At 47.3% G+C, this 24,961-nt stretch overlaps 1 protein-coding gene and 1 non-coding gene across 11 annotated transcripts in view; both read left to right on the plus strand.

Moving 5' to 3' along the window:
• Window positions 1-24,961, plus strand: part of Arhgef11 (Rho guanine nucleotide exchange factor 11) — a 111,133-nt gene that overhangs the window by 80,655 nt on the left and 5,517 nt on the right. For 4 of the 10 annotated variants that reach the window (XM_058571868.1, XM_058571873.1, XM_058571874.1 and 1 more), the window contains 24 exons: window positions 2,574-2,648; window positions 2,853-2,954; window positions 4,050-4,148; window positions 5,151-5,193; window positions 6,494-6,590; window positions 6,743-6,865; window positions 9,365-9,388; window positions 10,616-10,760; window positions 11,170-11,269; window positions 12,051-12,080; window positions 15,664-15,790; window positions 18,053-18,232; window positions 18,324-18,371; window positions 18,565-18,752; window positions 19,042-19,188; window positions 19,454-19,533; window positions 19,642-19,767; window positions 20,198-20,315; window positions 21,111-21,289; window positions 21,783-21,858; window positions 22,285-22,452; window positions 23,513-23,603; window positions 24,202-24,315; window positions 24,770-24,831. In XM_058571868.1, the coding sequence (XP_058427851.1) occupies window positions 2,574-2,648; window positions 2,853-2,954; window positions 4,050-4,148; window positions 5,151-5,193; window positions 6,494-6,590; window positions 6,743-6,865; window positions 9,365-9,388; window positions 10,616-10,760; window positions 11,170-11,269; window positions 12,051-12,080; window positions 15,664-15,790; window positions 18,053-18,232; window positions 18,324-18,371; window positions 18,565-18,752; window positions 19,042-19,188; window positions 19,454-19,533; window positions 19,642-19,767; window positions 20,198-20,315; window positions 21,111-21,289; window positions 21,783-21,858; window positions 22,285-22,452; window positions 23,513-23,603; window positions 24,202-24,315; window positions 24,770-24,831 (2,542 nt within the window). The remainder of the gene's footprint in view (window positions 1-2,573; window positions 2,649-2,852; window positions 2,955-4,049; window positions 4,149-5,150; window positions 5,194-6,493; window positions 6,591-6,742; window positions 6,866-9,364; window positions 9,389-10,615; window positions 10,761-11,169; window positions 11,270-12,050; window positions 12,081-15,663; window positions 15,791-18,052; window positions 18,233-18,323; window positions 18,372-18,564; window positions 18,753-19,041; window positions 19,189-19,453; window positions 19,534-19,641; window positions 19,768-20,197; window positions 20,316-21,110; window positions 21,290-21,782; window positions 21,859-22,284; window positions 22,453-23,512; window positions 23,604-24,201; window positions 24,316-24,769; window positions 24,832-24,961) is intronic. The other 6 variants (XM_058571869.1, XM_058571875.1, XM_058571871.1 and 3 more) reach the window with 4 other exon arrangements.
• On the plus strand, window positions 10,769-10,874 carry LOC124077573 (U6 spliceosomal RNA). The gene has a single exon (XR_006846660.1). It is a non-coding gene; the product is annotated as a U6 spliceosomal RNA (small nuclear RNA).

Below are 24,961 nucleotides of genomic sequence, written 5' to 3' on the forward strand. Positions count from 1 at the left end.
TAGCTCAGTGGCCGAAGTCCACCGCACCCTGCCTCCCCTTGTCCTCCTGTTTTCATTCCCCAGTATCCACCCCTCCCCCCAACACACAAGAAATAGGAGTCTTCTTTATAAGATACCTCTGGAGCATACATGGTGGTATTGCTTCTGAACAGCAGGATTGATAGTTTGAGGATAGAAATGGAAAGAGGAATTCTCATTATATGTACCCTTTTGTATCCTCTCAATTCTGAATTATATCACTTATTTTTAAAATAGATAAAACAAGCCAACAAATAAACTCTAGCTAGATTTTGCTGCTTTTCAATGGCTTTAATTAAGCCTGAGGCTGATTCTGCCTTTGTAGAGGGTATTAAAGTTAGATTAACAGCAGACTGAAACTTTCTCTGGGTTAATCAAAAGGATTGAATGGAAATTGAAAAGAAACTTTCTTATAATATGATTCATCGTTCCTTAATTCATACCTAAAATTATCTCAAACCTCCACAAAACTCATCTCTCCTAAAATCATCTTGAGATCCATACTGGAAGACATTGTTGTAAGGAAGTATGCAGATGGTATTTTGAAACTCAGTTATCACCTTTTGAATCATGGTAGAATATCAAAAGTCCAGTGCAATATTTTAATGAAGTACAATCTAATAACATGGTAAACAAAATGTCAGAATTCTTTGACTATAGTAAGAGTAAGAATAGATTTGTAAAATTTCTGTTTCAGTTACATATATGTGTACCAGGTTGCAATGAAAATGAGTTTATTATTGGTCAAAAAAGTTTAAAGTTGCCTTTTGAGATGGGTCTCACTAAATTGCTTAGGGCCTTGCTGAGTTGCTGAGGCTGGCTTTGAACCTGCAATCCTCCTATCTCAATCTTCCAAGCCATTGGGATTAAAGGCACATGCTACTGTGTCCAGCCTGCTTTTTTAATTAGGAAAAAAAAAATGTGAATTTGTAAAGACTGTTTAAAAATCCTCCTACCAAACAAGCAAAAAAACCTAGTGCTTTTCATCAAAGAACCAAGTAGAGCCAGAAGTACCCATCCAGTCCAGCACCTACTGAGGATGAAGGGGCTCAGAGACTAGGATGTTTACCAGAAAAAGGAGGATACTTGGAATCTGTCTGGAAGTACAGGTGCAGCACATTGGACATGGCTTTTTTTTTTTTTTAATATTTATTTATTTATTAGTTTTTGGCGGACACAACATCTTTGTTTGTATGTGGTGCTGAGGATCGAACCCGGGCCGCACGCATGTCAGGCGAGCACGCTACCGCTTGAGCCACATCCCCAGCCCTGGACCTGGCTTTGTGACTTCAAGCACACCCGTTGGTTTCACTAGGGCTTGCTGTTCTAAACTATGAATGAGTATTAGACTCTGCAGTATCTTCTGGGTCTCTGAGTTCATCATTCTGGCATGGAGTCATTAACTATCCAGGAGAACAGAAAGGGAGTACGGGGCATCAGGGAGGAACTGTCAGGTGAAGCCCATTGAGAAAGTGGTAAGGAGGCTGGGTATGGTGGACTTGGGAGGCCAAGGCAGGAGGACTGCAAATTTGACACCAACCTCAGCAACTTAACAAGACCCTATCTCAAATTTAAAAAAAAAAAGCAGGAAGGGGGATGCGGTGGAGGCTGGGGATATAGCTCAGTGGTACATCCTGATTCAATTCCCAGTGCAAAAAAAAAAAAAAGAAAAGAAAGTAGTGAGGAAGATAGACCAGGCCAACATCATAGTGGGCATGAGTAAGCTAGGTGGGTTCCAGAAACTCAGCCCTTGCTGAGGAGTCATTGGAAATGAAGAGTAAATCAAGGGAAAACATAGTTGCTAGAAAAACTATGAAAGCTAAAGGAAAAGAATTTGTCCTGTAAACATCTGTTCATGCAGTATGAAGTCCCTTTAGTTAGTAATCATGTTGGTTAGGATTTCGTTTTTATTAAAATTGGCCTGAAAGGGAAAGAAAGAAAAGCTAAGGAGTTTGGATTTTAACAGGTAATGGCTATCTACCATAGATTCTTGAGCAGACCAGGGAAATAATAGAAGTAGTATTTGAAAAACATCAGCCCCATCCCCTTTGGTTTACAGAGAGGTAGATCAACTCCATGGCTCTCTGACAGTTACTGATCCACCAGTATTAGGTAGGCACACAGCTATTCAGCAGCACTGTGGTAGATACCAGGATACCAGAGTTGGAGAGCGAATCTTTAGGTTGTGGGGTGACTGTTTAGGAAAACAGTGCAGCCCCCAGCCCAGTCATATGGCAGGTGCTGTTTGTTAGCTGATGCTCCCTCCCCAGATCTTTTGCAAACAGGAAGAGAGCATTTTCTCTTACTTCCCATCTTCATATGTCATGTGACCAGGCTGCTCTGAGTCTGCTTCGCCCCACCCAGAAGCAGTTGGTTTCCTGCAAGTGGAAATCATTGCATCTGTGCTCTGAGATTTGGGGGTGGTAGTGAGAGACCAGCGTTTACCAGACCCAAGTAGCTTTCTTTGTGAGTGCTGTGCTGTTACTGAACATTGAAGAGATTGGATTTTCATCCTCTATAACCTCTCATCTCTACAACTTGCCTCTCTACCCCAGGGTATAGATCAAAGCCCGAAGCCTTTAATTATTGGCCCAGAGGAAGATTACGATCCTGGTTATTTCAACAACGAGGTAAGTGTTTCCTGATTTTCTCCTTTCATCATCCTTCTGCCATGCAAGCTGCCCTTGACTGGCACCAGCTATGAAGGGAGCTGGCAGGAGGGAGCCCGAGCTGATGGGCCAGACGGTGGAGAACATGGGGGCAAAGCTGGAGCAGGCTATTCCACTGCCCTTGCCTCTGCACCTACTTGTTATGCTCACCTTTGTGCCTTCCAGAGTGACATTGTCTTCCAAGATCTCGAAAAACTGAGGTCACGTCCAGCTCACCTGGCAGTTTTTCTTCGATACATCTTCTCTCAGGCAGACCCCAGTCCACTGGTAAGCCAGAACTATCAGTCTGGTTTGAGTGCTTGCTTGTGCTTGGCAAAGAGAATCTTTGGCCTCTGTGCCCAGTCTCTAGATGTTAAATATCAGATCCATGGGCATAGTCAGGCATCTTAAGGATTGTGACAATAAGAAAGAGGATAAAACCTAAGCAAAAGAGAGTCTTCACTATGCGTGACACAGCCAACTACATCCATTACCTAGGGAGTAGCAGAAAAGATGAGCCTAGAAAACTGCCATTTTTGATGAGTTTAGAAAGTCTTCTTGGACAAGATGTTCTTTCTTGAGTTTTGTGAATGAAGGAATGAATACAGATTGGCGGAGGGATTGCGAGAAAGGCCCTTGCAAATAAACAGTGTTACTACAAGAAAGCCTGACAGGGTGCAGTAGTAAAGGTCTTCAGTCTGAAGGTGACCACCAGGAATGAACATGCGAATATGGTATCTGCCTGCCCTGGTTGGTGCTTAGGGCCAGCAACTTTGCAGTTTCCCTCATTTTTCTCAGCTACTGAGAAAGAAAGGGATGGAAGAGGGAGTTGATGTCCAGAATACGCCTCTTTCGGAATCACGGATTGCTGCTGCCATGATTAGAGACCAGAACAAATGTCCATTTGCTCAGCAGGACAGGATTACCCATGTGTTAAGTTCCAAGTGCTGGTGTCTCAGAAGCATTCTTGAAAAAAACAAGGCATATCACAGAGAGAAATATCCCTTCAGAAACAACATATAAACAAGTATGAGATGCATGGTAAGGCTACAGAGTGCAGGAGTGAAGACCCTGAGCATGTGAGGAAGGGGATAAGGATTACTCTGTCACAGGTTTCTAGAACATTCTAAACCAGAGCTTCTCAGCCTCAGCCCTGTTCACATTTTAGACTGGAGAATTCTTTGTTATGGTAAACAGTTTTGTGCAATTAGGGATATTTAGCAGCATCTGTGGACCTTTCCTGACTAGATTCCAGTAGCACTCATTCCCCTGGTAGTTGTAACAACTCAAAATGTCTCCATACATTGTCATGTCAACCCAGGGGGTAAAGTTCCATCCCTGGTTGAGAACCACTGCTCTAATACATTTTCTCTCTCCTCGTAGCTTTTTTACTTGTGTGCCGAAGTTTATCAGCAGACAAATCCCAAGGATTCCCGAAGCTTGGGAAAAGACATCTGGAATATTTTCCTAGAGAAAAATGCGGTAAGGCAGTCATGGATTGAATTACAATCTCATTATACTCTTCGGACACAGTCAGAGGAAAAACTAAGCAAAGCAGTCAGGCCCAGTGGAGGCAGGTTTTTAAAGAGATATCCAGGCTGAAAGATTAGGGTTCCTGTTTTCCATCCCTACCTCTCCTCTCAAAAAATGACTCTCTCTTTACCTGTTTAGTACCACATACAGAATACATACTGCCTCTCTTACTTCTTCAGCCATGTCTGCTTTGTCCTTCCTTAGAGGAAGAGCAGAGGCCTTAGAGATATCAAATTATGTAGATAACAAGGCAAGGAGAACCCAGGTTTCTGAAGCTCAGCCTGATGTGCTGTTGCTACCCAAAGGCAGGAGCTGAAGAGACCTGGAGCATCTGGGCCAGACAGATGAGCACTCTATACATCTGGATGTAATGCCCAGGGAGATGTCAGGGACCCCCTGCCAAAAGACTTCTGCCTGCAGGGCACTTCCCAGGTTGACTTTCTAATCTGATCAGTTTATTCTGGCAATAAGCTATTAGGATTAATGAAGTTGGGGAAAATTGATTTTTTCGATAGTTTTATATTTGCTCCTGTAAGTGGGTCTTGAGTAAGGAAATATAAGACCAATGTTCCTTGGAAGTGAAAGGGAGGGAGAGCCCATCAGATAGTCTAACAGAGATTTCTCCCTTGATGCTAAATTGCCACCAGTTGGAGCAACATTGTCTATTCTCTGCACCCTGATTGCCTTAAAATAAAGTAGAAAAACTATTTTGACCAAAAGTATTGCCACCCTTAGAGTATAATCCCAACTTAATCTGTAATCTCAGATTCTATTTCCTAAAACCTTGGCCTAGAATTCAGATATAGAGTTGGGGAGAGATGAGAGGAGGAGGTAGGAGTAGATGTAGGCAGAAGGAGAGAAAGTAACATGATCAGCCGCTCCCCGCCTGCATGCTGTTCGTTCCCGGGCAGCACCTGACTTACACTCCCACCCTACTCTTCTGTTGTACAGCCTCTCAGAGTGAAGATCCCTGACATGTTACAGGCTGAAATTGGTAAGTTGGCTTATTAGTCAGTTTGACTCCCATTGGTGCCCCTATTATCCTGAGCTTTCAGGATACTTCAGAGGACAGAGGGGACATAGAGGACAGCCCCTCTCCCTGGGGAACTGTCCTCTAAAAAGGGAAAATACCCACAGGACAAGTACTCCAGAAAACTTCACAGTAGCTTATGGAAAGGCACAAATGTGACAGATCCTGCCTAGGAGCTCACTCTGCCTGGTGGAGCTTGTTATGTGAAGTCCTTGGCCCTAGATTAGGAGACCTGGTCTCATTTCTCCCAACCTTTTATGTGACCGCTCTGGCCCTCAGTGGGGAGAAAAGTGGACTCAATCAGGGATTCCTAAAATCCAGAGACCTCACTCCATCCCACCTGTATAGTCAGTGTCTCTGGAGTAGGTTTTGTTTTAATATTTTTTTAGATGCTGATGGATGCTTATTTTATTCATTTATTTATATGTGCTGAGAATCAAACCCAGGGCCTCACACATGCTAGGCAAGTGCTCTACCACTGAGCCACAACCCCAGACTCTGTCTTGTTTTTTAAGGGATTTATTTTTGCTTTCTTATGAATGTTGATAGCAGTAGGTCCAGAGTGAGGACCCAGTGACTGGTTGATTACTCAGCTCTTTTTGATTCCAGAAGAATTAGGAGGGGATGGTGTATAGAGGATGACAGTCTGAGAAGCTCAGCACCCACAACCTTTTAGAGGCTAGAAGTGGCAGGCTGCCTTTGGAAAGAAGCTGTTTACAGCATGGGTGACCAAGGAGAACTTATGGATACAGAGGATAGGGAGAACAGAGCTTACTCAGAAACAGAGAGTGAGCCAACTGGGCCCAGGGACTTGGCCTAGCAGGGTGGAGCTAGATGCTGGGACAGGAGAGGACACATCTCTCGGTTTTATAAAGTGTGAAGTGCTTGCCTTTTTAGTCCTTTGAGCTGGACCAGGGGCAGTAGAAGGGGAATGAGCCTCTCAGAGATCTGCACGTTGATGTCAGACAACAGCATTTGGACATATCCAGTGAGAAGGGCTTCATTATTTCTTCTAATGGAGCATAGGACATCCAGAAAATGTTCTTGCCTTGACTTGAGCCTTAGACATCAGAATTCCAGTCCTGAATCTAGAAATTACCTGAATGGAGTGCAGGCTTCCACTTTCTTTAGGTGAATGGGACAGAAAGCCAGCCTCTCCTCCCAGTGTCTTAGGGAGCTGAGACCCCTTGAGATGCTCAGCAGGAGCAGCCTCCTCTTGCCCCCACACCCTGCCCATGCTGCCTTCCCTGGGCTCTCACTACAGACCTGCGTCTGCGGAATGGTGAAGACGTCCGGGGCATTCTATGTGAGGCTCAGGAGGCAGCCATGCCTGAGATCCAGGAGCAGATCCACGACTACAGGTTTGCCAGTTCCCACCCACCGACGTATCTCTCCTGGCGTTGCTTAGCAGAGCTCTCACTTTGCCTCCGCAGTGTGTCCGTCTGCCCCCCTGTCTGTGTGCATGTCTGCTGGAATCTGTGTATATGTGTTTCCTATTCTGTGTCTGGCATAGAACCAAGCGCACTCTGGGGCTGGGCAGCCTGTATGGTGAAAATGACCTGCTAGACCTGGATGGGGACCCTCTGCGAGAGCGCCAAATAGCCGAGAAGCAGCTGGCTGCCCTCGGAGATATATTGTGAGTCTTCAGTTCCACTCCCGCCCCTGAACGTGCCCAGCGGGTTTCCTGTGGGTCTTTTTCCACCCTCTTCCACTTCTTGCTTGATTTTTCTTTCCCTGAAAGATGGGGAGAGCTGAGCCCTCCCATGGCACTTCTCAGGCAAAGGGCTGCTGCTGTCAGGGGAGTTGCAGGGTCTAGAGCTCCTGAGTCATTTGGTGGTTATGACAAGCCACAGGCTCCAGGACACTCTGCTTCCCCTTTCTAGTCCTCTCTGACTTCCCTCCCTTCCTGCCTTTAAGATACTGATACTGAGGGTGAGGCCAGCACTCCCAGTCCCCTATGGATAAAGTTCCTCCAGGAGGCTCCTAGAACTAGGAAACAGAACCATTTTATTGATTTGAAAAACCAAACTCACTTTAGGGGCTTCTGATGCAGCTGCTTTTGCTACACTTCTCCAGTCCCATTTTCTAATGCATAGTGGACACTATAATTCAAGTCTGGCATAGGTTTTGTGGGGATACTTCCAGGCCTTGAAACAATTTTTTGCCCCAATACTGCTTATTGGTAAGTGGTTGTATCACCCCGCTACTTCACTCTGGGCTCTGTGTACAAAATAAGAAAATTGGCATAGATGATCTTGTAGCTTCAACTAGTGCAGTATTCCAGCTTGGCAGATACTAAGGGCATTCCCACTGGTGTGCCAGGAACTTCCACATGGGACACTCCTGAATGCATTAATGAGCAAAGTGGTTCTTTCCTTTTTGGAGCTTACCTATGGTGGAAGAGAGAGCAGTAAAGAAATCATGTAGTATATTAAAAATAATAAGCACTGGGGGAGAAAGTAAAGCAGCATGCAGAGGGCCGGAGTACCAGAATCAGTGGGTTGCACTTTTAAGCAAGGTGATCAGGATGAACCACCTGAAGAAAGTGAGCAGTTGAAGAGAGTGAGGGAGTTGTCCTTGTAGACATCTGAGGGAAAGCATTCCAGGCCAGGAACAGCCAAGGCAGAATAGGAATGCCCTGGACCTTTCGGGAGTAGTGCAGAGGCCAGTGTAACAAGAACAGGGTGAATAGTAAGTGACAGAGAAGTAACAGGATACAGCATGCAGAGCTTGGGAACTGTGATAAGGACTTGGGGGTTTACTCAGTTAGCAGGGAGCCATTCCAGGTGTGTGAGGCCAGGCTATGGGCACAGATGGCTGGAGAGTGAGAAAGGTCAGCTAGAAGACTCTATAGGAATTCCCAGAAACAATGATAGGGACTAGACCCAGTGTAGTATTCTCAGACGTTGTGAAAAGAGGTCAGTTCTAGGTAGATTTGGGCACTAGACTACAGAAGGACTTCCTAAAAATTGAGTGCCATGGGCTGGGGTTGTGTCTCAGTGGTAGAGCACTTGCCTAGCAAGTGTCAGGCACTGGGTTCAATTCTCAGCACTGCATATAAATAAATAAAATAAAAATACATTGACAACTAAAAAATGTTTTTTTAAAAATCTGAGTGTGGGGTGTGAGACAGAAAAGTCAAAGGAGACTCCAAGGGTTTCTTATTTCTTACCTAGGCTGCTAAAAGGATGAAGGAATGAGCGCAGGGAGTGGTTTTGTGGTGTAAAATCAGGCTCAATTTGGGGCATGCTAAATTTGGGTTCTTTGGGACATCAGACTGAAGATTTGAGGAGATAACTACATGTGTGAATCTAGCATTTGATTAAAGATCTGAGTTCGAGATTTGATGAAGGCACACAGAACGAATATGCTTTGGAAACTTACCCTCTGACCTTCAGCTGGGCCCTGAATCGGGCCTTAGTTTCCTACGCAGACAGATGGCATTAATCACCCCAGCCACTTCAGAACTGGAGGTAGGACCTGGCTGAACCTATTTTGAGCTCATAGGTACCAGAATTATAAGAATTGGTTATTGGCAGCATTAACACCACACTTAGAATGATTTCCACTTAAAGCAATGAAGTTTGGGTCTCACAAAAAGGGACTATAATACCCATTTGTGGGTTATTTTGAGAATTCGATGGGTTAAATGATGTAAATAGCTTAGAATAATGCCTGGCCGAAGTAACACTCGAGTGTTTGTCACTGTTACCAGTTACCTCTTTTAATAGGCTTCTTTGGATCTGGTCTCAAGGTGTTAGTCTGCTTTCCCTCCTCCTCTCCTCCGCCTCTGTGCCAGTCCTAGAAGGAGATGAAAAAGAGCCTCTTCCCCCATAATAACTTCACACACTAAAATAGTGAGCAAGAGGCTGTCTTTGCCATATCCCCTTCCTTCTAGCTAGAAGGACATCAGTGACATCATTGTCACTCTGTGCTACTTGAGTCCCTCAAGGGAATAAGAACTCTCACCTCCAGAGTCCCAGGCTGGCTCCAGAGCCTTAAGTCTTAAGTCTGACCTTTCATCACACTCCCTTCTTCTTGCCCACCACCCTCCTCCCCTCTCTAAGAAAGAACTTTCCCTCCTCCCAAGCCTTCCTCTTGCAGTCTGAGTTGCCTGTTCTTTCTTTTGTTCCAGGTCTAAGTATGAGGAAGACAGGAGGTGAGTCTGTGGTGTGGTTCATTTGCAGCTTTCAAGGTGGGAAGGACTGGAACTAAGCTCCTGTGCTTTCCATTCTGCCCTGCACAGGGGAGTCTGCAGCATTGTAAGATCATGGTCTGTGCAACCTGGTTCCCAGGTGGCCATAACCATAAAGCACCGCAGCTGCGAGACCTAGGCCCCTGGTGCTTGGGGCCACCACCCACGGGTGTGAGCCTGCTCCTTGGTGTCCTGTCCTAATGTTTCCCAGACCCGGTTCTGCTTTCCTACCCAATTAGACCTGTATCTTCCTCCTTACTTTTCCCCTAAACAATTTCTAACAGTACTGATGACAGGAGAATCAGCCTGGGTTAGCAGCCCCTGAAGAGGGAAGTGAGGGTATTTCCTCTCTAGGCACATATTGTGATTTTTTTTTTTTTTCTCCACAGCCTACATACTTACCTCATTTCCCATGAGGGCTCAGTGGTCAATGGTTGGGGGTACCAGTTCCCTAAAGCGTAAACATACAGTTCTCATCAGAGAACTGGTATTAAAATGAATCTGCATTCCCTGGGCACACACACTTAATAAGGGAGAGAAGATGGGGTTTACATCTGTGTAAGAAGGCAGCAGAGCTAGGGCTGAAGCTTTGCTGCATTGAATTCACAAAGTAGATAATCTACTGAATTGTGGGCCAAATACATTTTGAAGCCCAGATCTCTGGACAGTTTCATTTGTGGCAGTTGGAAACTCCTTGACAGCTCCTTTCCATCTCTCTCCTTGTTCTCAGAGACAGGAGGGTGGTAGAGGCAATATGGCTTAGCAGAGAATGGTTGTTTTGAGAATCTCTTCCTTTCCCTTGCAGAGCCCCGATGTATATGTATAAGAATATTAGTTATAGTCCTCTGACTTGCCAATGACTTGACAAGCCAGAGAATCATTTGCTTATGTTTTAGAGATCAGTGTTCCCATCCACTGACCACCATGCCCTCATTGGAAAAAGTTCTGCTTAGGGAAGGAGTAAGATTTCTCTTGGGAGCTGTGCCAGCCCAGACAATTGACCAGCTTCTGCCTGCAGTCTCATCTGACTTTTCCAGACTTCCCTTTAAATGCCTTGACCCATAATACCCTTTCCCCACTCCACTGGGTAGCTGTGGGGAGGTTGTTTGGAGCAGGGTTTTGGCCCTTCCACCTGCTGGCAGGGAATGTGACTTGAGCTTCCTGGCTCACCACATGGTTCCTCTCTTGCAGTGCCCCCATGGACTTTGCCCTCAATACTTACATGAGCCATGCTGGGATCCGGCTTCGGGAGGCAAGACCCTCCAACACAATCGAAAAGGCCCAGTCTGCTCCTGACAAGGACAAGTGGCTGCCTTTCTTCCCTAAGACCAAGAAGGTGACAGAGTGCTCTCTTTGGCAGCACATATACTAAAATTGGAATGATACAGAGAAGATTAGCATGGCCCTGCGTAAGGATGACATGCAAATTCATGAAGCGTTCTATATTTTTTAAAAAAAAAGGAAGAAGAAGAAGAGGAAGCAGGTGACAGAGCTCCTCTAGAGCATAGTGTATCTTGGATCAGTTCTCTCGGCTCAGGTAGACCAGGAAAGCCATACTGCAGCCATCTAACTGGACACTCCTCCAAACCTGCCAGAGGCGAACTCGCCATGCTGATTAGGGCATAAACAAGGATCAACTTTCCAGCTATTTGTTTAGGGCTAGTCTTGGGGGTAGAAGCAGAGTGATTAGTAGCCATGTCTGAGGGTATTGGGACCTTTCCAAACCCCAGTGTCTCCTGTCTCAGCAGAGCAGCAATTCCAAGAAAGAAAAGGATGCCTTGGAGGACAAGAAGCGAAATCCCATCCTCAAATACATTGGGAAGCCCAAAAGCTCTTCTCAGAGCAGTGAGTATTTGGGGAGCAACAGCCTTGGGCATTCCTTGGGACCTTAGCCCCTTCATATGCCACCATGTTGGGAGAGAGGCCTCCTATGTTTCTGGGAGCCACAGGCCAAAACTCTGAGACAGCTGCTTTCTCCCCTTGCCACATCTAATATGGGTTCTTGAGGTACAGATGAGTGTGTCACAGCCAAGGAGTCCATGCCTGTCCCTGGGTCTTAGTCAAGGAACTCAGAGCCAACCACAGCTACTAAACAGCAATATGGAGGACAGTTTCCGCTTTGGCAAATATTGTCCTGGTGACATGTGATGCTTCCTTCACCTTCACCCATGGGATTTGTCTACACACCTGCAGTCCTGTGTTTTGGGAACAATTATGGGTTCTTGATGGGAGGGTTGAGTTACTAGCTAATAGAACTAGACAGGTTGGTTTGAGGCATGTTGGGACCCAGAGGTTCCTGTAATGCCATCCTTAAGCCAAAACGCAATTGACCCTATAGTTGATCTCTCTTCAGCTATAAGTCATATTTCTGAAAATTGTTGCTGGCCTTCACAGCCAGTGTCTTGGGTCCCCAGTGCCAGTAGGAGCCTATGAAGGGTGGATAGTGGGTTAGCCTATTACCCTTTATTAAATTGGTACATTGCGGGGTTTGAGAAGGAAGGGCTTTTTCTATATCCACCTTGATTTTTGCCACTGCTTTTTCATTTTCCAGCTTGTAATTTTTATTTTGAAACATTAATTTTGACTTTTCATGGTTTACTTTTGTTTTTGTTTGTTTTTCTTTTAGCATTTCATATTCCCTTGTCCCCTGTGGAAGGTAAAAGGACCATTTTCTTTGGGTTTGTCTTTGCATTAACATCAAATTTCCATCTCCCAAATCTTGTCATTCCCTTTTCCATCTTATCTTCTTCTCCTCTCCTGACCCTCTTTCCTTCCTCCCTCGCTTCTCTCCATTTTTCTTTATGTCCCTCCTTGTTGCTAAAGCTGCCTTGGGGCTCCTACCCTTATGCCCACAGGGACCCTCTTCCTCAGATAGAGATCTTGCAGTTCTGGCAGAACCAGCCTCTGATAGTTCTTCCACGCCCTGAGGCCTTTTGTCTTCAACTCCTGTAGCCTTTCTATGGGTACTGTTCCAAGAATCCAGGGCTCTATATAAATTAATGTCCTGCAGTGTCCTACCATAAGGCAGGATTGCCTCAGATTTTCATTGTCAATTGAAATAACCTTCAAAAATTTTTATTATTTTCTTTTTAAGTAAATTGTGGGTCTCTAAGAGTTCTTTTATTTATATCATCTATTTTGCTTAAGCCCTCCATCTCTTTGAGTTTTAACTGCCAGTACTATGGAACCATAGTATTCCAAAAAGAGTGACCCTAACTGCATTTTATAGGACCTAATATCTTCTAGAATTTGTGTAACAAAAAATAAATAATATTAGATCATGGTGGCACATACCTGTAATCCCAACTCATGAGGTTGAGATCACAAGTTCAAGGCCAGCCTCAGCAACTTAGCAAGACTATGTTTCAAAATAAGAAAATAAAAAGGAGCCAGGCCCCGTGTTGCATGCCTGTAATCCCAGCAGCTCGGGAACTCGGGCAGAAGGATTGTGAGTTCAAAGCCAGCCTCAGCTAAACGAGGCACTAAGCAGTTCAGTGAGACCCTGTCTCTAAATAAAATACGAAATAGGACTGGGGGTGTGGCCAAGTGCCCCTGAGTTCGATCTCTGGTACCAAAAAAAGAAAATAAAAATGTCTGGGGGTGTATTAGTGGTAGAGTGTCCCTGAGTTCAATCTCCAATACCATAAAACAAATGAATGTTATGAGGCTGGAGTGCAGCTCCAGCTGGGAGTAGAACCTGTGCTTAGTATGTGTGAGGCCCTGCATTCTATTCCTGTATCACCAAAAATAGTAATAATAAAAATTTAGAATAAATGATACAGATTAACCCACAAGAAGCTTAGAACCTGTATCAAAATGTCACAGAATCAGACAAGTTCATTCGCGTCTGTGAGGTCCACATGTATATGATTAAATAATTAATATTTTCTGGGTTCTACAGTAGTGTGAGAGAGAGAATGCACACATGTGCACAGTAGGATCCAGTCAGGAATTTACTCTGTCACTAGGATTCATTTTATATAAAATCTGCAATTACAAATATTAACTTCACAATCATTTTGAAAGTTACTCTATTCATTTTAAAAGTCCTGTATTCATTATGCCATCTGAAGCAATAACAATAAAGAATTATTGAAAAAACAGTTATAAAATAATGAGGGAATAAAAAGAATGACCTCTAATCCCAGGCCCATCATTCAAACCCAGGGCTTCAAGAATGCTAGGCAAGGGGCTGGGGCTGGGGCTCAGCAGTAGCACACTTGCCTGGTATGTGTGAGGCACTGGGTTGGATTCTCAGCACAATCAATCAATCAATCAATCAATAAATGTCCATCAACAACTACAAAAAATATTTTTAAAAAATTAAAAATAGGACTGAGGTTGTTGCTTAGTGGTAGAATGCTCGCCTAGCACACATGAGGCACTGGGTTCAAACCTCAGCACCACATAAAAATGAAATAAAGATATTGGTTCACCTACAACTAAAAAATAAATATTTAAAAAAAAATGCTAGGCAAGTGCCTACCACTGAGTTGCCCTGAAAGATGACAGGAATGCTCACGGTGGAGACCAGTTGCTGATGTCAGGGGCGCCCTACTCTTTGACTCAGAAACTTGTCATTGCAATTATGTGAGTTGGTTTATGGTTTTTAAATCCCTAGGACATCAGACAGATATGTAGCCGTATCTGAAGACCAAACACCCACCCACACTTTAGAAAGCCTCAGTATTGAGGTTTTGTGACATTTAAGGTCATGAGCTGTCATCCCCTCTTTGTCTGATTGCTAGTGATATAATTCACTTTTATTTGGTTCCATTATCATTCAGAGACTGGAGAATGGGGAGCAAAGGCTACTAGTGAAACTTTGCTCTTTTCATTCAAAAATGAATTCCTGTCTCCCTGTTCCCCTTGTTACTCTGGATTATCAGTCATACCAGATCTCAGGGCTACACCTTTTTCTTGACATGTACAGTGTGTAACTGTCCAGGACACAATTGAGCATTTTCCAAGTGGCCCATGGGAGAGGGGACAGTGGACTTAGCCTGTGGCTTTTTGTTATAGAACGTCCCCAAGCTCTCATATCATCACCCTTCTGAGGTCGCCCGGGACTGTGGCTACATGGTAGACCCTAACATCCACAGTGGCCCCGGAGCCAGATGCACATTCAGTTTGGAACAAACGATTTGGTCCTAACCTCCAAACAGGAGTGGTTGGTAACAGCTCCTCTCCCTAAAATATACACACAGCTACTTAGGTGGTTTGAAGAAAGTACTGCCATAGCCACCTGCTAGGTGGGGTTGAGCAGTCAAATGGTTTTTTTCTCTCCAACTTCAAAATTTTCTTATGAAATATTTCCAGACAAGGAGATTTGTAAGTATATATATCTGTAGGTATCAGAATCTCTGAAGTCTGTTGATTAGGCCTAGATCTCCAGAGTATACATACTTCCTCCCCTGTACCACTGGTCGGAGGCAAAGTGGCATTTGTAGCCCAAGTCCTGCTCTTACCTTTGAAGGAGGAGTTCCTCCTCTCTTTTCAGGCTGCCAGTGTCCTACCATAAGGCAGGTAGGACATGCCCCTGTCTGAGTCCTCCTCTGCAGGGTCTTTAAGTGGCATCCTGTGTCATTTCCTCTCCCTCCTGCCCTCTCTGTCTTGTTGAACAAGAACAGTTCCCTTTCACCTTAACTTGGAAAAGAGGCTTGAATTTGAATGCCTCTCCTCCATTCCTCCTAGGTCACCTCTCTCTAGTGATAGAGGAACTGTTTCTGTAATGAGGGAACTCAGAGAGGGCAGGAAGCACAGGAAGGAGAGTCAATGAATAACCAGTAACGCACTCAGAAGGTAACCCAAGTTTGGAAAATGCCTGATAGGTTTTGTCAACATGGCCAAATGTCATGTAGATGTTTTTGGTCTTCCTGGGCTTTTTTTTTTTTTTTTTTAAGCCTATTACATGCCCCTTAGTAAAAACCTAGTTGTGGTTTTCAAGTACAGGTGTCATAATGAATGTGAGAGCAGAAGTAAAGCTTTTTAGAAAATATACTTTCAAACTCTCTCATTTTACACAGAAGGAAAGAGTAGACCAAGAGTGACCACCCAGAGCCATACCGTCTACTTGTACAAGAGCAGTACTAGAGCCACATCTCCTGCCTCTTGGTCCCATGCTGTTCTCATCCGTGCTTGCTCATTGCTCTGTCTTCTGGGTTAGAGGGGAGTGAGGGCCCCAAGAAGCCATCCCAGAACAGAAAGCATAGTGTCCTTCCTTTTCTTTTTGCCTGCAGTCAAGCCAGGCAATGTGAGGAACATCATTCAGCACTTTGAGAACAGCCAGCAGTACGATGCCCCAGAACCGGGGACACAGCGACTCTCAACAGGAAGCTTTCCAGAGGACCTGCTGGAGAGTGACAGGTAGCAGTGGCTGGATGGGGCTTGCCAGCTGCCCAAGGCACTGAGCATGGGCAGGGTTTGGCACTAGGGTTTGATTCCAGCTGCCTTATCCCTCTCCACTAGATGATAAGGTCCCACTGTGGAACTTTCTTCCCCTGCCCCCAACTTTCCTGCCCCAGATAGCTTCAGAAGACCCCAAATGTGTTAGCAGTCAGGCAAGTGGAAGAGCAAGCAAAGAAAATCAGAATCCGTATGCTTTGAAAATTTCATTTGGATTCACCCTGACTACTACTACTAAGATTGATCTGTACTATATTATACTGCAACTAATCAGAAAACACTAAATGATAAGGTTAAAAAAGACTGGAGTGGGGAAGGGAAGGAAAGTCCTGGAAATGAAAAGACCCCAAATGAAAAGATCCCAAAATAAAGTCTTTGCCTGCAGAAAAAAAGCACTAGAGAGGAGGTTCTGCAGGGCACTTTTAAGACGCGGTTTAACTGTAGGCATCAGCTGTTCACATCAGCAAGGACATGCAGAGTGTGTTCATTCAAAACAGACTGCTTCTCCCAAGAAGAAACGGGGGAATTGAGACTGGCATCTCTTATATTCCTCATCTCTGTCAGGTTCTAACAAGAATCCTTGTGGGGTTTTAACATACTCTAGGACTTAATTGACTTGCTCTTGAATGGCGTGACAGCAATCAGGTCATGCCAAAGGTCTACACAGCCAACACTTAAAATAAAGATTGCCTGTAGTCAGAAATATTCATGCAGATTCCTCAAGTCTCCCTTGAGGAAGAGTACTGCAGCCTGTGTACAGGAAAATAATCTTTTGTGTTCACTAAAGTCAGCCACCGAGCTGGAATAGAGGCAGGCATAGAAGCAAGTCAGTAGTTAACTCTGGATGGTCAAGCCATTTTGCCTTTGAAATAACTAATTATCAAACATTTTTGGCTTGACTGCAAGATTATTCCTTTCTGTTCATATTAAGCCTTTATAAACTTAGTGCATTTTGAAAGGTTTTGTCCTAGTGAGAATTGACAAAGATTTAGGGTGATAAATGTTAGATTTGTACTGTGGGGAGAGATTGAGTTCTATTATCAGTGGGTAAATTAAAGACAAATTATGTGACTACTGTGCTCATATAATTGTACCAAATATTTTAAGACTATAAGACATTGTCAACACTTCTTGAGAACCTTTGAGACCTTTTACAAACTTGCAGTCTTCACCTTGCTAGGAAATTATTTTTGCCCTGCTTAAGACTTTCACCAGAATCCTAAAGGTACTCTAACCAGAAGCCTTTAGATGTGATGATGATAAATTCATTGACATTCTTGGGAGACAAGTATTAGCAGCAAGGTGGGTGTGAGGTAGTTGCAGATGCTCACCAGGTATAAATGCATCAGTTCCAGAAGATAGGACCCTGGGAACTTTTGACCAGAGGTAGACTCTGCCTCACTTCTTGGTAGGAGTGTCACTCATTTCTGGGTGTTTGTAGGAAGGTGTGTGGCTCTGTAGCTCCATTACACCACCACAGGAGGTTTGTGTGCAGATATGACCCATTGAGGTCATCCTGAAAAGTGTTTTGAGTTGCTCTAGGTTGGAATTCTTCTAACAAGTTTCTGGGGGTAAGTTTAGTAGGGAATCAGCTTCACAGTTAGTTTTCTAACCCAGCAGACCAACTCTCAGGCCCCAGGAGGTGAGCTCAATTTTGAATCCTCTGGCAGTTTGGAGACTTGATGAATGGAGACCAAGGCGCTTGGCTCCCTCGCTGCAGCAGCCCACTGTGCTATTAAGAACTCTCTCCAGACATCCAGGCCTTCTGTGGTTTCAGAAGCAGAGCAGGATGTAGATTAGTAATAATGTCAGCAAGACCAGGGCGGGGCGGGGGGGGGTGCAAAAGGGGGACATCAGGGGCAGCTAGGGGTCAGCAATGCCAGCTGTCTCACGGCTGATGCACCACAGGACTCACAGAGCGCAGCAAGGCCCAGTCACTGGCATCTCATCAGACCCCAGGGACACTCAGTAGCGCCTGGCTCCTGCCTATCTGTTACCAGATCCTTGACGCAGCCTCCCCAGCCCGTCTGCTCCCTGGAGAGGAAATGGAAGTTTAGGAAGGGTGCTGTTAGGATAAGATGGGAGAGATCCACGTGAGCTAGCGTGCCACACTCCAATGGCTAATGGGGAGAACCTGCAGCACTGAGGCACCCTTGAGATGGGGCACCAGGTAAAAGCTGGCCAGAATGTAAGAGCCCAAAGTCTCATGTTCGTCCTCCCTAGTTCACGCTCAGAGATTCGCCTAGGCCGCTCGGAGAGCCTTAAGGGCCGGGAAGAGATGAAACGGTCTCGGAAAGCAGAGAATGTGCCCCGCTCTCGAAGTGATGTTGACATGGATGCAGCTGCTGAAGCCACTCGCCTCCACCAGTCAGCCTCGTCTTCTGCCTCCAGCCTCTCCACCAGGTGAGCAACCTCAGGCAGCGCCACCCACCCCTGTCTGGGCCTGAGGCATACATACGGTGTTGCTAAGAGTTGATATTCCCTCCTTTTGCAGGTCTCTTGAGAACCCAACCCCTCCCTTTACCCCCAAAATGGGCCGCAGGTGAGTGCTGATACAGTGGTTCCTCCGATTGGCATCTCTGTGGCCCATTTGTTCTTGGCCACCTCCTACCCCAAGCCGCTGGCTGGCTGGCTGTGCATCTTGTCTTCCTGGGCCCAGGGCAGGAGAGGGAAAGACAAACCCTGAGTGTGAGCTCTTCCACTCAAGAGAAACTGAGCTGCCGCTTTTCCCCCAGGAGCATCGAGTCCCCCAGCCTGGGCTTCTGCACAGATGCCCTCCTTCCCCACCTTTTAGAGGATGATCTGGGCCAATTGTCTGACCTGGAGCCAGAGCCAGATGCTCAGAACTGGCAGCATACAGTGGGCAAGGACGTGGTAGCTGGGCTGACCCAGAGGGAGATCGACCGACAGGAGGTCATCAATGGTGAGAACCTGCTCAGCTTCCCCGGTTTCCACTCATACCTGGTGGGGATAGGTCCAGAGCACCTAAGACGGTGTGGGAAAGAAGAGAATAGTGTGGGGGGCGGGTCTCAGGGACAGGGACAGTTCCACCTCAGTTCAGGCCTAGTGTGAGAGAAAATTGGCTATCATCTGAAACCATCATTCTAGTTCCCCCCAAAAGTGGGGTGGTATGGCAACCAGGTCATGACTCTGGATACTTTCTCATCTGTTTTCTTCATCTTTCCACCCCTTCTTGTCAAACCTGCACTCAGAACTGTTTGTGACTGAAGCTTCTCACCTGCGCACACTCCGGGTCCTGGACCTCATCTTCTACCAGAGAATGAAGAAGGAGAATCTGATGCCCCGGGAAGAGCTGGCCCGGCTCTTCCCTAACCTGCCTGAACTCATAGAGATCCACAGTAAGGAGCTGTTCCCTTACTGCCGGCCTGCAGCTTCTGATCTGGCCCCCACCTGACCTTTCTGAGCAGATAACCCCCACCAGTCCTCTCGTGAGAGGAAAGTTGATAGGCAACTTGGTACAAGCCCTCCTGTTCCCCCATGTAAAATGGTTTCCAGACCTTTCCCCATACCACTGCTGCCAAAGATACCATTTTTCCTGGTCACAGAGTACCTGACAGTACAGCTCACCCCCAGGCATTTCTGTGTGTCTTCTCCTCACGCCAGATTCCCTGTGTGAAGCCATGAAGAAGCTTCGGGATGAGGGCCCCATCATCAAAGAGATCGGTGACCTCATGCTAGCTCGGGTATGACTTCACACTTTTACCATATGGCGAGGAAGAGGTTGGGGACTTTTGATAGAGGAGGAAATAACCAGGGAGCTCTGGGACCTGGTATTTGTCCTTCCTTTTCAGTTTGATGGTCCTGCCCAAGAGGAACTCCAGCAAGTGGCTGCACACTTCTGTTCCTATCAGTCAATAGCTCTAGAGTTGATCAAAACCAAACAGCGCAAAGAGAGCCGATTCCAGCTCTTCATGCAGGTATGTCCTGGACTATGCCTCAGCCTCCGTCTTCTCCATCTGGGTCACCAAGGATCTCCTGATCTTCTTCCTCCAACCCCCCACCCTCTTGTCTCCTCTGTGAAGGACACCCAGCAATGCCCTCCATCCATTTGTCCCACCCCACATTGGTGTTGTGAAGCTTAGATGTCTTCTAGAACTAGAGACCACCCTAGATTGCTCATCTACCAATACCAGTGTGCACTTAGATCTCAGTTTCCTTGTCTGTAAAAGGAAATACCTGCCATTCTATTTTGACCTTTTCCTTGGGTTATTGTCACCCAGTTGTCCCCGTTGTTTCTGAGAAACCCAACTAGACTTAGGACCCTATTTGGCATTTTCACACCCATCTTGGCCCCAAGCCTTTAATTCACGAGTTGATATCTTTCACTGCCTGCCTCCTGCTGTCTAGGAAGCTGAGAGCCACCCTCAGTGCCGGAGGCTGCAGCTCAGAGACCTCATCATCTCCGAGATGCAGCGACTCACCAAGTACCCACTGCTGCTGGAAAACATCATCAAGCACACAGAGGGTATGCAGGAGGGAGTCTGCTGGCCTCTAGCAGGCCTCCCAGACCCTCACACTGGTATTACTTTGCAACCTTAGCCAAGTCACTGGACTTTTGTAGTCTTGAGTGTCTTCTACTGTTATGACTTTCAAAGAAGAAAATGATTGTAAATATAGGGCACGCAGTAGCAGAAAGGGCCAGCGCTAGTACTGAACTGCATGGGGACTTTGTACAGATCAACACAGCTTCTGCGTGGACTCGCCAGCAGGCCCAGGAGTGCACTGTGGTCCCTTGAATGATCGTAGTCTCACGCCAAGGGCCAGCTTTCCTCCTGCTGGACACCTCTGTGCAGTGCACAAAGACACGGTGTTGCATGATGACACTAGAGGAGCAGAGGGCTGGCCAAATGAGGGGTCCTGGCCCCAGGGGTCTGCCACCACGGCTGTCATTGTCCCTGAGATCCTGAGCATCGTTCACTCCTTCAAATTTCACACACTGGAGTCAGGAGAGAGGGGTGTTGAGGACCTCTTAATCCTGGCCAATAACCATAGCAGAATGAGCTGTGGTCTAGGAGTAAAGTGAGACCCCAGCCAGTTAATATCTTCACCCCAGTGTCTAAAACCCCAGAACGCTCAGGAAAAGTCACTCTGCCCTAAGAGGTCCTCTGGTTACCAAGGACAACTTGCCCCAACCCCTGCTGCTGGATTGAGGCGAGTCAGCAACCACAGTAGTGGGTAGGCAGGTGATGTCTGAGCCCATGGTGCAGTCTCTGGGCGGGAAGGAGCCCCTGACCACCCCCTCTGTCCCTTCTTGGGTTAGGTGGCACACCTGAGTATGAGAAGCTCTGCCGGGCTCGAGACCATTGCCGGGAGATTCTCAAGTTCGTGAATGAAGCGGTGAAGCAGACAGAGAACCGGCACCGGTTAGAGGGCTACCAAAAACGCCTGGATGCCACCGCCTTGGAGAGGGCCAGCAACCCTCTGGCAGCAGAGTTCAAGGTAGGAAGCAGAGGGCGCAGCACTGGGCCCCTTTCCACTCACCTCATGGGCACCCTAGGAGCAGAACTTTGTCAGGCCTAGAGTCTGGGAGGTAGGAGACTTAGGAAATAAACCCTGTGGTCTTGGTCACTCGTCCCCAGATAGACAGCGGCAGACTGCCACCAAGTGAGGACTAAATATTAGAACTCAGCCCCCAGAGAGCAGGGGTTGGGGTAGGGCTTGAGGTAAAGGTGGAGATCATTGGGAGGGAATAAAGCTGAAGAGAAGGGCAGGAAAAGTGGTAGGGTTTGGAAGGAGCCCAAGCCAGAGCCCCTGGGGTGTCTTGCAGTAGCATATGGTGCATGGCTTCATGATCACCTTTTTACTTTTCTCCGTGTCCCATGAGATTAAACAGGCAGGGACTTCTTCCTCTTCATCACTGACTCCCAGCACCTTAACACAAGGTCTGCACAGTAGGTTCTTGAATGATTGAGTGATGGTGTCTTCTTAACAGAGCCTGGATCTTACAACCAGGAAGATGATCCATGAGGGGCCCCTGACCTGGAGGATTAGCAAGGATAAGACTTTGGGTATGTGTCAGGGGACTGGGGCTAGGAGGAGATCTGTGGTAGGGGGCCTTCTCTCTGTTGCATAAGCCCTGGAACCTGTTGCTCTAAATGAGTAGGGAGGGGCTGGGTTTGTGCTCAGTGGTAGAGCACTTGCCTAGCATGCATGAGACCTTGGGCTCCACCCCAGCATGGCGAATACATACATACACATATATGTACATACATAGAAAGATAGCCAGCATGGTGGGGGGCACTTGCTACATAACTGGGTTAGTGGCTTGGGCATCCTTAAACACAGTACAGAAAGGGAGTGACCAAAGAGAAACGAGTTGGGTTACCAGACTCCCAGGGCCTCCTGGGTCCTGGTGATAGGTTTCTGAGAGCCTCTGATCCCCTTGAGCGGATGAGGAACGAGTGGGCAGCGGGACATGCCTCACAACCCCCCAGACCTCCATGTGCTGCTGCTGGAGGACCTACTGGTGCTGCTGCAGAGACAGGACGAGAGGCTGCTACTTAAGTGCCACAGCAAGACAGCCGTGGGCTCCTCAGACAGCAAGCAGACCTTCAGCCCCGTGCTCAAGCTCAACGCTGTGCTCATTCGCTCAGTGGCCACAGGTACCTGTGAGGCGATGTCCCAGCTGGCCTGGGGCTCTGGGGTTATGATCACTATTAACTCGTCTCCAGCCAGCACTGGGTGATGTGGAGTTGGTAGGTTCTTACAATAATAATTGGTAAGCCGATCTGGGGCTTACCTGTGTAAGAACTTACCTGTGTTCCTTTCCTCCTATTGTGACCCAGCCTAAGCACAAGGAAGTGGTCCAAGATAGGGCCCGGTGAGGGGTATAATGGGTAAAGATGGACAACTTGAAGCAGGGTGGTCAATCCTCAAGGACAGTACTGGCCAGGATGTGGGTGTCCTGGGATGTGAGGATGTCAAAGCAGGGTTGGGGAGAATGGGTTTGGGCCGGAAAAGTAGGATAAGTCCTCTTGACACAAGAGTGCCTGGGACAGAGCATGGTTGCAGGAGATGAAGCACCCGTAGCACAGAACCCAGTCCAGTGGTCAGCAAGCAGCAAATAGCAAGGAGTACGGTGTACCTGAGGAAAGGCTTGGGAACAGGAGTAGGCAACCACATGCTCTGGCTCACCTTTATCTGTAACCTGGGAGTGACACCTACCCGACCTCTCCAGGGGATCAAAAGGGCTACTGGAGCCTGGTGCAGTGGCACACGCCTGTAATCCAGTTACTCGGAAGACTGAGGCAGGAGGATCACAAGTTTGAGTCCTGAGCCACTTAATGAGACCCTATTCAAAATAAAAAGGACTGGGTCGAGAACCCCTGGATTCAATGCCCAACACCAAAAAATAAAGGGCTGCTGGTTATGAAAAGGTTCTGTAAACCCCAGCTCTGTACAAGTCAACCCTCACTGTTTTTAGAGCGGAGGGCAGTGGGGCAGCCATGAAAGACAACATTAGGGGTCCCAGAATTGCTTCTGTCACTTTTATTGGTGGGCCCCGAGTGGTTCTGAGGACCCAGTTCTGTCTCTTGCTGCATTACTCATCCATGTTGTGGGCCAGAGTTTCCATGTCTACCTCCTGTCACCTGGCCCAGGTGCAGTCACATCTGCTCTCCCCTTCCCCATTACAGACCCTTCCACCTTCCTTTCCTCACACAGATAAACGGGCCTTCTTCATCATCTGCACCTCCGAACTGGGCCCTCCTCAGATCTATGAGCTGGTCGCGTTGACGTCATCAGACAAGAACACGTGAGGATTGACGGGGGGGGCCCATGTAACTGCCATCCCTCCGGGACCAGGGTGGTGTGTATGCAGATGGTGGACAGTGGCCAGGTCTGGGCCCCAGGGTAGTCCCTGAATCGGGAGCCGGGAAGGGAAGAGGGAGGCAGGACAGTGCAGACAAGTTGTGAGTCATTATTTCCGTGCTGTCACCAGTCGTGTCCTTCTACCAGACCATCCACTTGCCCTGCCCCCTGAACAGTGGCTGCCAGAGGTGACGTGGCACGGTGGAAGGAGACAGGTTGAGTCAGACAGCTTCTCAACCTTGGGGTTTTTGTAGAATGTGGATAATGCCACCCGTTAGAGTTATTTTGAGAGAGAAAGTAGACACAGAGTGCTTAGCACAGGGCTCTACAGAGGCTTGGTATCCAGTCATTGGTGGCTGCAAGTCATATGAACCCAAGAGAACCACAGTCCACGGGGAGGTGGGTGTCCACCAGGCAGCAGGTCCCGGGGTCAGGGAGTGGAGAGGGCTTTGAAGCTTTGGAGCAGTGGGATCTTCAGGGGACAAGGCGTGCGCCTGGCCTTGTTCTCACCACCAGTCCTCTCTGTTCCTGCCGAGCAACAGATGGATGGAGCTCTTAGAAGAGGCCGTGCGGAACGCCACCAGGCACCCTGGAGCTGCCCCAACACCCACCCATCCCCCACCCCGGGGCCCTCAGGAGCCACCGGCCCCCTGCAGGTGCAGTGCTTAGCCCTCTAGGCACCGCTGCCCTCCCTACTCCAAGCTGTTTCCTGCCGCTTCCAAGCCCTTCACCTAAGTGGCCAGTCTCAGCAAGGAAGTGCCCGCAGGGAAACAAGCCCCAGCAGTGGAGAGGGGCCCACCTCTCTCTTCTGCCCGCCTCCTCTCCCCCACAGCCACTCACCTGGCTATAATGGAAACTTCACCTGGAATAGAATTCAGGGTGTAGATGGGGGCACCCGAGGAACTGGGCCAGTATCCGCCCCCTATCCAGGTTGCCTGCCTGTCCAGACCGATGTCCAACAGATGAAGCCCAGCAACTCCCTTCTCAGACTCTACTCCTTTGTTGCGCCTTCTAACTGGGGAGTACAGGGTGGGATTCATGACATGTCAGCATCAGCCAGAATTGATGGAAGGTAGTCCTGTGCTCACCTTGGTCCGGTTCTTCCCTCAGGGTAGTACTGGATGATTCAGAAGTGTTCCATAGCGAGCCAGAACCCGAGGAGCTCCCTGGAGGTGAGGCCCTGGATTGTCTTGTCAGAGTCCAGTTCTGTCCTTTTTTTCATAGGCGTGGGTCGGGTGGGGTGGTGGGGTGACGGGAGAGTCCATCAGAACCATATATATAAAGTTTTGATAAAATGAATAA

The sequence above is a fragment of the Marmota monax genome, unplaced genomic scaffold, assembly GCF_021218885.2.
Source record: "Marmota monax isolate L192 unplaced genomic scaffold, Marmota_monax_Labrador192_F-V1.1 WCK01_AAM20220418_F8-fsc00108, whole genome shotgun sequence".
Classification (NCBI taxonomy): Eukaryota; Metazoa; Chordata; class Mammalia; order Rodentia; family Sciuridae; genus Marmota; species Marmota monax.